Source organism: Sinocyclocheilus anshuiensis, unplaced genomic scaffold, assembly GCF_001515605.1.
Source record: "Sinocyclocheilus anshuiensis isolate Anshui unplaced genomic scaffold, SAMN03320099.WGS_v1.1 scaffold1473, whole genome shotgun sequence".
Classification (NCBI taxonomy): domain Eukaryota; kingdom Metazoa; phylum Chordata; class Actinopteri; order Cypriniformes; family Cyprinidae; genus Sinocyclocheilus; species Sinocyclocheilus anshuiensis.
In genome coordinates, this window is record NW_015548335.1 from 35,504 (window position 1) to 50,622 (window position 15,119).

Consider the following 15,119-nt stretch of genomic DNA (forward strand, 5'->3'; position numbering starts at 1 on the left):
TAATATCCTAATGATTTTTGGCATAAAAGAAAAATGGATAATTTTGACCCATACAATGTTTTTTGGGCTATTGCTAAAAATATACCCCAGCGACTTAAGACTGGTTTTGTGGTCCAGGGTCACATTTATCTTATTTGCCGACTTTTTGTGCATTTAACATTCTGACATGAAAAATTTCTCACCAGATTTATCAATACTTTCTCTTGTTCAGTCACCCCAATGATGAGAAAGAAGGCCTTTTCCATCGGAACCACTCTGTCACCAGTCTGGGCGGCTTCCGTCACAACCACAATCACATTCACGACACCAGCCTGCCCCTGGTGTCCCAGGACCACGAGGAGATGCACGACAGCAAAGCGGCAGAACATGACAAAGAGGTGTTTGTGACATTATTTGTGAGTTGCTTGCTTCTTGTGTGCATGTCGTAGAAAGGACTCAGGCTTCTAGATAATTGCCGCCAAGCTTACTGGGCCAGAGGTTGTCACCTGGAGGACACCAACTTTGACTTTTGTGGTAGCCCTTGGTCCCTTCAGGGTGCATTGCTCTGGAGGCCAGCACCCAAGAGATGTGATGTAAATGTTTGGTGGGTTACAACCAGCTCTACTGAGGAAAGAAATAGCTTAGACTAGCCTACAGTGGTTCGCTGGACCTAGTTGACCAAAAATCTGGTCAGGCTGGTTTGTTTTGATCATTTGAGAGGGGTTTGGATACTTGTCAGCTGGGTTGACCAACAAAACTGAAAATCAGCTTGGAAAACCAGCTTAACCAGTTTTAACCAACCTAAGATATCCACTTTCAGGCCCACACAGAATCCGATCACTGTGGAAAGAAATGGAACATTTGTCATTCCCAAAATTCTGTTGCATTGTTTTTTTGTTTTAAATTAAACATGTTGGCTAATTTGATTATGCTCTTAGCTACCAATAAGAGTGTAGCGCTGTACTGAACACATTTTACCCTATTTAAATACATTCTACAGAATCCCACAGGTTTTCAGGTAAAATCAACGAAACTGCAAAAAATGATTTTCTTATTCAGTATTTTGTCTTTTCCACTTCAAATATTTAAAATACATTTATTTGAGAAGCAAAATGACATAAGATATTAAGTTTAGAGATTTTGCTTACAACAAGAAACAATCGGCCAGTTGGGTAAAAAAAATCAACATATTTTTCCATTTGAATTAAGTTGTCTTAGCCCATTGGCGGATATTTTTTCCTGCTTTAAACAAAAACTCACTTAATTCGTATTTCTTTTAGAAAACAAGACTTGTCAAGATATTAAAAAAAAACATAAATTATTTTGCTTAGATGTACAGTATCTTGATTTAGATATTTGCACTGGAAAACAAGACAAAATACTAAGCAAGAAAATATTTTTTTTGCAGTGAAAACACATCTGCACGTTCGGTCTGGGCCTGGTTAGCAGCACTGCTAATGCTTAGATCATGTAAGCTGCTTTGCCACATGTTCAGGATTAAGAGTAATAGTGAGTTTACAGGTGCTTCCAGTTAAAATTTTGATACATTAGCTATGAAACTATGAATGTTCCCCATGGCTAAAAATGTTGGCACATTCGAAAAAGCCCATATAAAAAGTGAAGACGTATTGTGTTAAATTGATTTAAAGTGATTTAACATTCGCTTTTCCACTTTGTCACCTGGATCTGTAGGTTTAGATTTGCGCTCGGTGATACAAAACAGGCACAATGGTTCATTAAAATTCACAAAACGTACTTGCACCCCGTCACCCGAACACATGAGCGAAACAGTCGTGTGGAACAATAAACAATCGGAGCGAGGGCAGCTATGCATGTACTATCTGCCAAAGCTTTTCTGCCACAGCTTGAGGCTGATGTGTGATGTTCATATGGCACTAACTATGTTCTTCTGTCAACAAAAGAAAAACCTCCACCCTGTCCCAGCTGAGGGACACGCTGCCGCCAGATCTATGAAACTCCTGGCAAAGATTCCCAAGGATGCCGAGGCCACTGTGGTCTTAGTGGGTAAGCAAAGTAGCGTTTCGTTCCAGCGTTTGTTGTTTTCAGGTCCAGAGATGATGTTGAGTCATCGCACCAGAGTTTTCCAATAATGTCTCAGTCAGCTAAGCGAAGATGAATGCTTTAGGTTGTGTTTGATTTCTGTCACTGGATCCCTATTTGTGTGGTTTGATTTTTTACCGCAATAAATGTGTTTATAGGGTGTGTGGAGTTCTTAGAGAAGCCTGCGATGGCCTTTGTCCGGCTCAACGAGGCTGTGCTGCTGGAGTCCGTTCTGGAAGTCCCCGTTCCCGTTCGGTTCATCTTTGTGCTGCTGGGCCCCACGCAGACCAACATGGACTATCATGAGATTGGACGCTCCTTCTCCACCCTCATGTCCGATAAGGTTCATCTTACATGCAATATATATCACGGTTTGTAGATTATTAGGGCCAAGTAACAAATATGTGAAGAGACCAATTCTATCTCATAGTTTTCTGCTGTTTAGTCTCTTTTTCAGAAAATTTTGGGGTCAGTTTTTCTGAAATCTTATAACGCAGTGGTTCTCAACCTTTTTGAGCCCAAGGCTGGCCATTGTCCACAACAATATTCGAGGCCCCATGACTTTTCCATTTGTTCGTTAGGTCACACTTTATTTTAAGGTCCAATTCTCGCTATTACCAAACCATTAACTACGACTTTTGCCTCAGTAAACTCCTAATTTGCTGCTTATTAATAGTTAGTAAGGTAGTTGTTAAGTTTAGGTATTGATTAGGATTGGGGATGTAGAATATGGTCGAAAATAATAGTATATTCTTCTGTTTATTTTATAATTTTTGTTTTCAATATTATGTTTCTGGACTATGTGTTTAATATTTAACATGGTATCTCTTTAAGAGAATAGGATGGCGATATTTAGAAGATATAGTATAGTATTTAAGCCTATAGGGGGCATAACTTCCTTTGTGATCCGGTGTGGAAGCTGACACAGATTTTCACCAAACAATGGAATTTATACAGCCAATATGTTATTAATAGGCATGCTAATAAACAACTAATAGTGAGAATTGGTCCCTATACTAAAGTGCTACCGTTCGTTATTTACTTGATTATTCGTTATTTACTAGAGTTTTAAAAAATATTTTTCACTCACAATTTCTACCTGATAAATTATTTCATATTAAAGTAACTTGGCATAAAATATATAAAAATACCCAAGTGGTGGTGCATGTAAATAAGAAATATCTTGATTTTTAGCTGTTGCTTTGTCCTGTGAAAAATATCTCGGCTCATTGGTTGCGAACCACTGTTACAGTGCCAAAAATGGCTCAACATTGTATTTTTGTTTTTGCTTTTTCTTATGATTCACTGGGTCATGGTGTTCAGTTCAGACTCGATCTTTTGCCATTTTGGATTTTAACAAATAATATTTTTACTAACACCTATAAATTTTATCCAATCTTCTCCAGAATAGTGACAGATGATATTGAGACCAAGCCACACAATCTCAGAATGGATTTTTTTTTCTCATTGTTCTGTAAACCTGTAATGAATTGTGGTGGGACTGGCCAACAGGAATGGATGATATACAGTATATCTCTGCAGTGCTTAGGCCAGAGGTGCTCATTCCTGTTACTTTAGATCTACCTTCCTGCAAAGTTCACCAAACACACCTAAACCAGTTAATTAGGTTCTCCAGGAACATAAATGAGCACCCTGGGCTTAGGCAAATTTGGGGGGAAAACTAGAGTATCAGTGCTATCATGTCCTAAGAGTTCGTAGTTCTTGTTTCATTACATAACAAATGAAATCCAAATGTCTTGGCTTGAAATTACACTTCTGGTTTGGAGTCAGTTTGGAGTCACGTTTTGCCTTATTACCTGTCCACCATTTTGAATTTGATTGAAAACAATTTTTCATTGGTACTTCTGCAAATTTTGCCCAATCTTCAAAGTTGGGTCAGATGATCTCCAGACCAAACCACACAAAGGTCACTGAATGGATTTTTGATCTTCTTTCCCATTCTCCAATAAATCTGTAAGGAATTTTATGGCAAAGTCGCAAAGTAAAATGTACGTGTATTTCTCTAATTTGGCAAACTGAAACAAAACTTTGTCGGTATCAGTGGCATTATATCCTAAAAGTGCTTTTAATCAGTTTTATGAAAAAAAAAAAAGTAACTTCAAAATGACCAAAATTATGATTCTGGTTTGCTTATATTCTTCCATTCTAAGTTGTCAAGTTTCAACTTATGACCTTAATTTAATTTAATTTAATTTAATTTAATTTAATTTAATTTAATTTAATTTAATATGTACATTTTTGAGAAGATTGGACATAATGAGTTCAGATTATCTTTAGACCAAGTCTTCAGACCAAGTTTTATTTTCAACCCCGTTCTACAAATTTGATGACTGTGCTAAAAAATAGGAAGTAAGACTTTGTCTTGGCTTAGCTGTTGAATATTGATATGATGAGAAGTTTCAGGACTGCAACCTACTGGTCAAAAGTTGTTAAAATTATAAATTGACTAGTGACCTAAACCACTCAGGTTCACTGTTTTTCTGACCTTCCACAGAACTTCCACGAGGTAGTGTACTTTGCTGATGATCGACAGGACCTGCTTAATGGCATCAACGAGTTCTTAGACTGCAGTATTGTAATTCCACCATCAGACGTTGAGGGAAAAGACCTGCTGAAGACCGTGGCCTCCTTCCAGAAACAGATGCTACGTAAGCGCAAGGAGAGGGAGCTAAAGAAATGCGGCAGTATTGTGACAGGAGCTGAGCAGGAGACCAAAGGTGGAATACCTACTGCATTTGTGATCACATTTTCAAGTTTGTCTGTTCGTTTAATGTTGACCTGTTCTGTTTGTGTTGTAGATGTAAGTACGGATGAACAGGAGGAGGAGGATCAGTTTGATGTTGATCCTCTCAAGCGCTCTGGTATTCCCTTTGGGGGTCTGATTCACGATATTCGCCGCCGTTATCCACGCTACATAAGCGACCTGAAGGATGCCATGGACACACAATGTATTGCTGCTGTCATTTTCATTTATTTTGCTGCTCTTTCGCCCACTATCACCTTTGGAGGTTTATTAGGCAAGTGAGACAATGAGACAATTATCTTTGATAGTGGAGTCTGTTTAATATACAAGCCCATTCCACCACATTAGAAAAAAAGCATGCTTTGGTAAATCATAATAATAAAAAGTCAGAATTATGACGTAAAAAGTTGAAATTATGACATTTATAAAAAGTCGAAATTGACAAAGTCGTTATGAGATAAAGGTTCATAATTATAACATAGTGGCCCGGTTTCACAGACAGGGCTTAGACTAAACCAGGATTAGGCCATAGTTCAATTACGACATTTAAGTAATTTTTATAAACGTGCTTAGAAAAAACATTACTGGTGTGCATTTTGAGACAAAACAAAGGCACTGATATATTTTAAGATCAGTCAGTGCAAGTTTCTTTCAGTTGAACCAGCTCAGAATTACATTTTAGTCTGGGACTAGGCTTAAGCCTTGTCTGTGAAACCGGGGGAGTATGTCATAATTTTGACTTTTTATATCATAAATATGAATTGGCTTGTCAGTTGTTACTTTTTATCTCATACTTAGGGATATACATACATTTGAAACGCTAAAGGACTTGGTGTCATAATTTGACATTTTATGTCATAATTATGAGATAAAATGTCATGATGAGCTTTACTTTTTTCATAATTTTGACGTCTCGTAATATTTTGTCCCTTTTAAATAGTAACTCTGACTTTGTTATAATTGACTAATCTCATAATAATTTTTTTGTCATCATTTTGACTTGCTATAATTGACAATTTTGATCTCATAATGTTGTTTTTTTAATAATTTCTCTTATTTTCATGACATAAAAAGTCATAATTATACATTTAATGATTTTAGTTCTTAGAAGTATGACTATTTCCACTATTTCTGTCATGATTATGATTTACCAAAGCATGATTTTTTTTTTCGTAGGTGACGGAAATGAGCTTCCATAGTATATTTTCATACTTTATGTTCCCGTTTATTTAGGTGAGAAGACACAAGGCATGATGGGGGTCTCTGAGCTCATCATCTCCACGGCGACAGTGGGAGTGCTGTTCTCCCTGCTAGCAGGACAGCCTTTGCTCATAATTGGCTTCTCTGGACCACTTTTGGTCTTTGAGGAGGCTTTTTATAAGGTACTTTTTGTCTTTATGTTTCAACCATTATGAAGAAAAGGAGGTACTTTCATTACATTAACATCTATCTTCCTGTTCCTCTCTTTTCCATCTGCTGTCTTCCCTGTCGCCCCTTCTTTGTTTCTGCCTCATTTTCAGTTCTGCCAGGCGCAGGGCTTCGAATATCTCACAGGCCGAGTGTGGATCGGGTTCTGGCTCATCTTCATTGTCCTAGTGATCGTGGCAGCTGAGGGAAGCTTCCTCGTGCGATACATCTCTCCATTCACCCAGGAGATCTTTGCATTTCTCATCTCTCTCATCTTCATCTATGAAACCTTCTCTAAGCTAATTAAGGTACGTCACCAATACCAGCAGGTGCAAGTTCTGCTCTGAAATCTAGTGATCTGCCTAACTACACAGCATTTTAAGGTATCAAAGATGTGCTTCAGATGCGTAGGATGTTTTAAGAGGAAGGTATCTTCTTTTTGCCAAATTTAAAGGCAGCATTGCATGTGCTGAGACTATTTTATAATTATGACTTTCTATGTCATGAAAATAAGAGAAGTATAAAACTAAGGCGAATAAGAAAATGCATTGATTATCAAAAAGTGTCAATTAAAATATGTAGGTATTTTGAGTAAAATAATTAATAGTTTAAAAATAGTTAAACTTCTTAAAATAATAGTTGAAATAAAATCATTTTAATAAACAGCACACAAATATAAATAAAATAGTCAATTTTGATTAGATTTAAATATATAAATCTAATGTATTTGTGTTCTGTTTATTATAAAGAAGGTAATATTTTTTGGCTATATTTTAACTGTTGTTCTGAGTATTTTATTTGAATTTTAAAACATAAATCTAATTAAAATGGACTATTTGACTCAACATTTAAAAAGAAGGTAATTATATTTTAACTGTTATTATAACTAATTGAATATTATTTAAAAATGTAACATAATTAAAAATTGTTAAAAAATAAATAGATGTAATTAATTTACCCAATGTATGTGTAGTTTTATGCTTATTAAAATATTTTTCTTCAGGTGTTTCAAGAGCACCCTCTGATGAAGAGCTACCCTACAGCTCCTGTACTGCCTGCCTTCAAACCCATAGACCCTCAAGGGCATAGTGTGATTGGGGAACCCATCCTCAACCAGCCCAACACAGCCCTGCTGTCCTTAGTGCTCATGATGGGAACCTTCTTTGTGGCCTTCTTTCTGCGAAAATTTCGTAACAGCAGATTCCTTGGTGGAAAGGTTTGTAGTGTGGTGTTATTTTGTCAGCACAGTGAAATATCCTTTGCTTAATCAGCATTTTGTCTTGTTTTCCAGTAAAATGTAATCATTAAAATAAATAAATGTACACTGAACAAAATTATAAACGCAACACTTTTGTTTTTGCCCCCATTTTTCATGAGCTGAACTCAAAGATCTAAGACAAAATAATCAAGAGAAGCAAACCACTTTGTCATCATTTTTTTTCTTGAAAAACTCCATATCAAGATTTTCTTTGAATTATATCTTACTTTTCGGTCAGTTTCTCTCACAAAGCTATTACACTAGTCAACATTTGAAGTGAATCAAAACCTTTTGGTAAAAAGAAAACCAAAAAACCTAAAACCAAAATGCATTCTTGTCTTAGGACAACTTTAATGAACTTTTTTTATCCACTTCAAATGTTCACCACTGTATATAGCTTTATTTAAGTGTACTTTAAAGGGTTAGTTCACCCAAAAATGAAAATTAGCTTGTGTTTTACTTACCCTCGAAGCATCCTAGGTGTATATGACTTTCTTCTTTCAGACGAATCCGTTTGGAGTTATATTAAAAATAGTCTTTGATCTTTCAAGCTGTTTAATGGCACTCAGCGGGTGTTGCAGTTGAACAGTCCACAAGTCGTCAAATAAAGCTCGCGCATTCATAATAATAAAACATGCCGCAGACAGCTCCGGGGGATGAATAAAGGCCCCCTGTAGCGAATCCATGAGTTTTTGTAAGAAAAATATCCATATTTCAAACGTAATAAACACTTTTCTCTCTATAGGTTCGCTTTCGCATGTTACTAACGTTTATAATTCATTAATAAATGGTTCACAGGTGTTCACTTTAAATTAAGGTTCACTTTCACAGGTTACTAACATTTATAGATAATTAATAAATGGTTCACAGGTGTTCACTTTACATTAAGGTTCACTTTTGAAAGTTATTAACGTTTATAGCTCATTAATAAATGGTTCACAGATGTTCCTTTACATTAAGGTTCACTTTTACAGGTTATTAACGTTTATAGCTCATTAATAAATGATTCACAGGTGTTCACTTTACATTAAGGTTCACTTTCACAGGTTATTAACGTTTATAGCTCATTAATAAATGGTTCACAGGTGTTCACTTTACATTAAGGTTCACTTTCACAGGTTATTAACGTTTATAGCTCATTAATAAATGGTTCACAGGTGTTCACTTTACATTAAGGTTCACTTTCACAGGTTATTAACGTTTATAGCTCATTAATAAATGGTTCACAGATGTTCACTTTACATTAAGGTTCACGTTTGCAGGTCATTAACGTTTATAGCTCATTAATAAATGGTTCACAGGTGTTCACTTTACAGTAAGGTTCACTTTCACAGGTTACTAACGTTTATAGATCATTAATAAATGGTTCACATGTGATCACGTTACATTAAGGTTCATTTTTAGACGTTATTAACGTTTATAATTCATTAATAACTGGTTCACAGATGTTCACTTTACATTAAGGTTCACGTTCACACGTTATTCACGTTTATAAATCATTAATAAATGACTCATTACATTAAGGTTCACAGGTAATATTGGAATTACTCATGCATTTATAACTGCTTATCAATGATTTATAATGCATTTGTAAGCGAGTTATTAGTCATTTATTAACACCTTTATAAACCTTTTATTAAGGGAACCTTAATGTAAAGTGTTACCCTTAACTTTTTAAAACTTAACATATTAAACGTTAAATTTTTTGATGTACTAAAAAAGTTACCATTAAATAAAATAAAAAAATATACCATCTTTATGTTGTTTGTACAGCTGTTTGAAGATTTAATGTGAAAATATATTTATGATTACAAAATCTAATGTTAGGTGCGATTAATTGTGATTAATTACCTAAAAAGTGTGATTTTTTTTTTAAACATTTGACCATACTAATATACTAACCATATTAATACTGATCGTACAAATATATAAAAATATAATCGCCATATAATTGTTATAAAAATAAAAAAAACACTTAAAAGCCACAGTTTTTGTAATCAGTTGATTTTTTTTATTGATTTAATTTAAATGTTATTAAATCAACATTTCTCTACCTATCTTTTATAGGGGTTTTTTTTCTTCTTTTTTTTTTGGGAGAATCAGTTTTGTTTCTCAAATAAATTCATTTCAATTTAATGATGTTTTTCCTGGAAATCAACAAAATTACTGATTGCAAACATAATTTTTTGTTGTTGCTATGTTAGGATTCCTTGTGAGCAAACATTTTGAGCTGATTAAAAAGTTTGGCATCCTCTGTTTGTGTGTGTATCATCTGTTATCATCAAAGGCCAGACGAATCATTGGTGATTTCGGGATTCCTATCTCTATACTCATCTCCGTGCTGGTGGACTGCATCATCCCTGAGACATACACACAGGTAACCACACTGTTAAACTGTCATGTGCAGTATGTATACTACCACAAAGAAGCTCCTCTCCCAGCGTGCTCTTCTTATTAAGCACTGGCCTGTAATTGGAGCCAGGTTTCTTCCGAGTCTGTATTACAGTGTGGTAGGTTTGGCAGAGCACTGTAACCAATGAATCCTTGTGTTACGAGCGCTTGTGTTTTTTGTGGTTGCAGAAGCTGAACGTCCCTTCTGGTTTCTCGGTCACATCTCCGGACAAACGGAGCTGGTTTATCAGCCCCTTTGGAGATAAACAGCCTTTCCCTGTTTGGATGATGGGGGCCTCAGTGATCCCGGCCCTGCTGGTTTTTATCCTCATATTCATGGAGACTCAAATCACCACGTGAGTAAGCTGACAGATCCTTCGAGAGACATTCTGTCTAAGCTCAGATGGAAATGCAATACAATTACAATGCTTTTGTGGCTCATTGCATCAAGTTCGTCCTGTCTGCAGCTTGATAGTAAGCAAGAAGGAGCGACATTTGGTCAAGGGTTCTGGCTTTCATCTGGACCTGCTTCTGATAGTGACTTTAGGAGCTATCTGCCCGCTCTTCGGTCTGCCCTGGCTGACTGCCGCCACTGTGCGCTCGGTGACTCACGTGAATGCACTGACAGTCATGAGCAAAGCCATTGCCCCTGGAGAGAAGCCCATGATCCATGAAGTTAAAGAGCAGAGGGTGACAGGGATGTGTGTGTCTATCCTAGTGGGTAAGGAACACTAAAACACAATTGTGTAGAACCGTGTTAATTCACCTGTGACTACAAATTCTATATAAACTTCCTGTGATGCAAAGCTGAATTTTCAGCATCATTGCTCCAGTCTTCAGTGTCATATGATCCTTCAAAAATCATTGTAATATGCTGACTTGCTGCTCAAAAAAAAAAAATAAATAAAATCGTATTTTTAATCCAGGATTGTTTGATAAATAAAAAGTTCAAAAGAACAGCATTTGTTTGAAATATATATTTTTGTAAACTCTTTACTGTCCTTTTTAATCAATTTAATCCTCGCTGAATAAAATTATTAATTTCTTAAAAAAATAAAAATAAATTACTGACCTCAAACCAGTGTGTGCTGCATTCACTTTCAGTCAGTATCACTATAATCACAAGACTGTTATGATATCAATGTTTATAACAGCAAAGAGATTTCATGTTTGAGTTTGATGACAATATAATATTTAATCACATTAATTTACACATTAATTTAAATCACATTAACTGGGTAGCATCAGCTGTAATAAAAAGGGCATCAAATGGCAAAGAGTTTAGAAGTAATTAACTACCTTTAGCTGTTAAGGCTGCTGCCATTTGATTTGTTTTTATATGACGTCAAAACAGCCAAAAGGGAAAAGTCAGAGCTTGCAGTTGCAATTATGAATTTGACAGAAGTTTTTACTACTCCAAAACCTGCAATTACAATGAACACACCAGAAATGTGTTGCGTTACTTGATAATCGTGAACTTCCTACATAAAAAAAAAAAAAAAGTACTTAACATAGGTTGGCATACCATGATTTCACTATGGTTAAAGGTATAGTTCACTTAAAAATGAATATTCTGTCATCATTTACTCACCCTCAAGTTGTTCAAAACCTGTCTGAGTTTCTTTCTGCTGCTTAACACAAAATAAGATATTTTTACCAAAGTGGGTAACCAAACAGTTTTTGGTCCCTGTTGACTTTCATAGTATTTTTTTATTTTCTTACTTTGGAAGTCAGTAGAATATAATTCTTCTGGTTCGGAACAACTTGAGGGTGAGTAAAAGACAGAATTGACATTGTTGGGTGAACTATCCCTTTAAGAGGGGGTTTTCGTACTCAGCCTCATGTTGTGCATAAGAACATGATAGTAAAACCATGGTAAACTTACTGTAATGCATGGTTTGAGTGGCTTATTGCTGTATTAACAACATCTGTTTTATATTTCAGACCACTCAAGTTTCCTTGTTGACATTAATATTTTTCAGAGAATACTATTCAATTAAATTAGGTAGAAAAACTTTCCTGATTCTGTCAATCCCATCACCTCTGTGCAGGGTTGTCTATAGTGATGACAGATGTGCTGCGTCATATTCCTCTGGCTGTGCTGTTTGGGATATTCCTGTACATGGGCGTCACGTCTCTTACTGGTATCCAGCTTTATGAGCGAATCACACTCATGGTCACACCTGCTAAACATCACCCTGACCACATCTATGTTACCAAGGTAAGCACTTTTTCCTGAGACTCTGAGGTAGTAGTGATGTTATTTACAAACGCAGTGCTGACAGCTTATTATATGTGTTTGTGTTTGATTTCCACACGGTAGATTCTACAAGTTTGTACTAAATTTACATCTGGATTCTGTTTGAAAGCTTTCGAAGCACCCACAAGGTGGCACACAATTCACCATTTCATTTCGCACTTATTAACACAACCCTAAAAATGAAAACTACTAACCACATTTGACAAATTTGAACACTGTGTATTGTTCAAAAGTCTGAGACTACATTGGAAATCAAGTATTGAAAATCTAATTTATAACTTGAAATCAACAAAGTATTGAAACAAAGAAATCAAACAAATAGGAACTATTTGCACCATTTCTAGGAGACTTATGAAATAAGCAAAGTTGTGCCTGACAATATACAAAAATAATACATATTACATTTAAAAAAGGCAAAATAGAAGCTTTTCACTAGACCTTGTTATAATTCTAGGCATGATTTGTTTCACATACAGGTGAAGACATGGCGTATGAACATGTTTACCATCATTCAGTTGCTGTGTATCGCCCTGCTGTGGGTGGTGAAGTCGACAGTAGCCTCTCTGGCCTTTCCCTTCATCCTAATCATGACCGTACCTCTGCGTAGACTCATCCTGACCAGGATCTTTGAGGAGAGAGAGCTTGCAGCGGTGAGTTCATCAGTCAGCTGAGAAAATCCACCTGGTGTTGATTTCATTTTAAAATGTCGTTTTTGTTCTTGCAGTTGGATACTGATGAGGATTCGCCCAATTTTGATGAAGATGGACGGGATGAGTACAACGAGATTCACATGCTTGTCTAGTCACACGGCTCGCCTCTTCTTCACTGACCAATCGAATGCAGGTCTCTGGATAATGGGAAAGATGTACGGAATGGGAAGAACGCCGATGCACTGCCCTCTTTCAGAATTATTTCACGTGTACTTTAAAATTTTCTAAACCTCCGTTCTAAAAAGAACCACAGATAATGTTCTGGATACTATTTTCCTTTTTCTTCAAAATGTGGCCTACATGTTTGTCTGCTGCTGCCCAGTGACCTTTGAATATGAGATTAGATACAACCCGTGCACCTTAGACCTCCCAAAGTGCAATGATGGTGAGACTAATCCAATAGGTTGGTTCTTACACCTCCTATTCACCCCATCCCAATGCACTGCACCCATGCAGTCCAGACCTACTGCCTGTAGATCTTAGTTGCCTTGTACTTTACTGTAGGCACTGACCACAGAGTCTGAATATTACAGTAGCACGACCTCTCAGTGCCCTTAGAGTGGTCGGTTCCTTTGCTGTGCTTGAAAACAGTAGTGCAGTCCCTTTAGACGTACTTTATGCAGTAGTGATATTATTTTGATCGATGTATGCAGTAGTTACAATACATTTAAAGGTGCTATAAGTGATTTTTAAAAAATGGAATAGCATGCAGAAAATATCCCTGCTTCCTGACAGATGTCACTCTCAGACTGTCAGTCATTTTGAATTCTTTGGCTTGTGGGGGTTAGCGAAACAGCTAACATTGCTTACAGCACCTTTAATAGGAAAAAAAAACATTACCTAGCTCGTGATTTCCTTTCCAAACAGATTCACTGCTAAAAGTGTATTTTATTTTATTTTATTATTTTATTTTTTTCTTTCTTTCTTTTGTTTCCATCAGAAGTTGTTGTTTAGCTCTCAGTACATAGTTTCATTCCAAACAAATTTGCATTCAAAGTGTATTTTATTTAAATTATTATTATTTTTTTTTTAATCAGTGAATTTATTTTTATTAATTATCATCTAATTTTGTTTTGGTTTATTTGCCTTGAAGATTCCCATTTTTCTTTTTCTTTGAGCAGCTCAGCTTTTCTTGCTATATATAAATTTAGCATTTAGAATGTATATAGGTTTTAATGCCCAACTATGTTGCTGTTATATATATTAGTGCGTTTGTGTGCGCATTTTCAATATTACCCTTTTCAAATAACTAATTCCATTCCTTATGCTGTTATACTGCAGTGTATTCGGGAACAGTTCAACTGAAATAGGTTAAAGCCATAGAAACTTGGATTTGGTTGATTGCATAAATGCTAACAATGCTATTTCCAAAGGCTGTCAAACTGCCAGTGACTGAGAGACTTTGGCTTCGATGAAACATGCTGCCAAATTGTTAGTCAGGTTCATGGAGAGTAGCGACAAACTTTAGCTATTTTAAAAGGAAGTACATGACCTTTTAAAATCTTTGCTAAGCCAACAAATCCACGTTTCCCTTGCCTTCAAAGGCAATGTGTATTAATATTTTCTATATTAAAAAATATTTATTCCAAACCCAACTTCATATGCAACAACATTAAAAACATTGCTCTGTTTGAGCATCCTAATCAACCTGACAAGATCAGCCAATGAGTTGAGTTTGGGGCGGAACTAGCAGTTTGACCGACCAATAGGAGATGTGGAGGAACTTTCAGGTAACCTGTTTGCAATTCCATTTGGAGAAAAAAATAAATGACACACTTCACCTTTAACATCTTCATCTCTATCCCTTTGCGAACAAAACAGCCTCATACGGACCTGAAAACAGGACGAATCGTTCCATTACACTCATGTTTTGAGTTCGGACAATTACCTTTAGAGAAAGCTGCCCTTTGGACTGTAAATATCGTGCCGTCCATGCGTGTATTTAATTTGTTTATGCGTAATACAGACTCCTTGGCCTAGTCACGCTAGACTAGCTCATTTCATCACAAACACATATTCCACATGTGTTTCTTTTTGCTCCTCGTTTCCCCAGTTTTTAGTGTGAAAACAAGAGGAAATTGTGCAATAAAGAAATATCTCTCTTGCAGTGCTGTGCTACTCTGAATAGATATGTTTAGTTTCTTGGAAAGCACAAGCCTAAGTGCTGCTCTCGAGCCTAAGAGCAGTAAGTGGAGATCTTTGGTTGTGAATGGCAGGTCTTTAAAGCACTTAATGTGAAGCCACACATCAGACGTGTTTTACCATGTAACCTTAGTTGAGCCATCGGAT

The 15,119-nt window shown here is 36.1% G+C and overlaps 1 protein-coding gene across 1 annotated transcript in view; it reads left to right on the forward strand.

Annotated features, from left to right (window-relative positions):
* Positions 1-13,548, forward strand: part of slc4a3 (solute carrier family 4 member 3) — a 33,094-nt gene extending 19,546 nt beyond the window's left edge. The window contains exons 5-18 of the mRNA XM_016444401.1: positions 212-377; positions 1,902-2,004; positions 2,199-2,383; positions 4,556-4,778; positions 4,860-5,078; positions 6,038-6,186; positions 6,325-6,519; positions 7,215-7,427; positions 9,757-9,846; positions 10,050-10,216; positions 10,328-10,581; positions 11,912-12,081; positions 12,597-12,770; positions 12,845-13,548. Coding sequence (XP_016299887.1) covers positions 212-377; positions 1,902-2,004; positions 2,199-2,383; positions 4,556-4,778; positions 4,860-5,078; positions 6,038-6,186; positions 6,325-6,519; positions 7,215-7,427; positions 9,757-9,846; positions 10,050-10,216; positions 10,328-10,581; positions 11,912-12,081; positions 12,597-12,770; positions 12,845-12,922 — 2,386 coding nt within the window. The 3' untranslated portion in view covers positions 12,923-13,548. The remainder of the gene's footprint in view (positions 1-211; positions 378-1,901; positions 2,005-2,198; positions 2,384-4,555; positions 4,779-4,859; positions 5,079-6,037; positions 6,187-6,324; positions 6,520-7,214; positions 7,428-9,756; positions 9,847-10,049; positions 10,217-10,327; positions 10,582-11,911; positions 12,082-12,596; positions 12,771-12,844) is intronic.
* Positions 13,549-15,119: the final 1,571 nt, after the last annotated feature.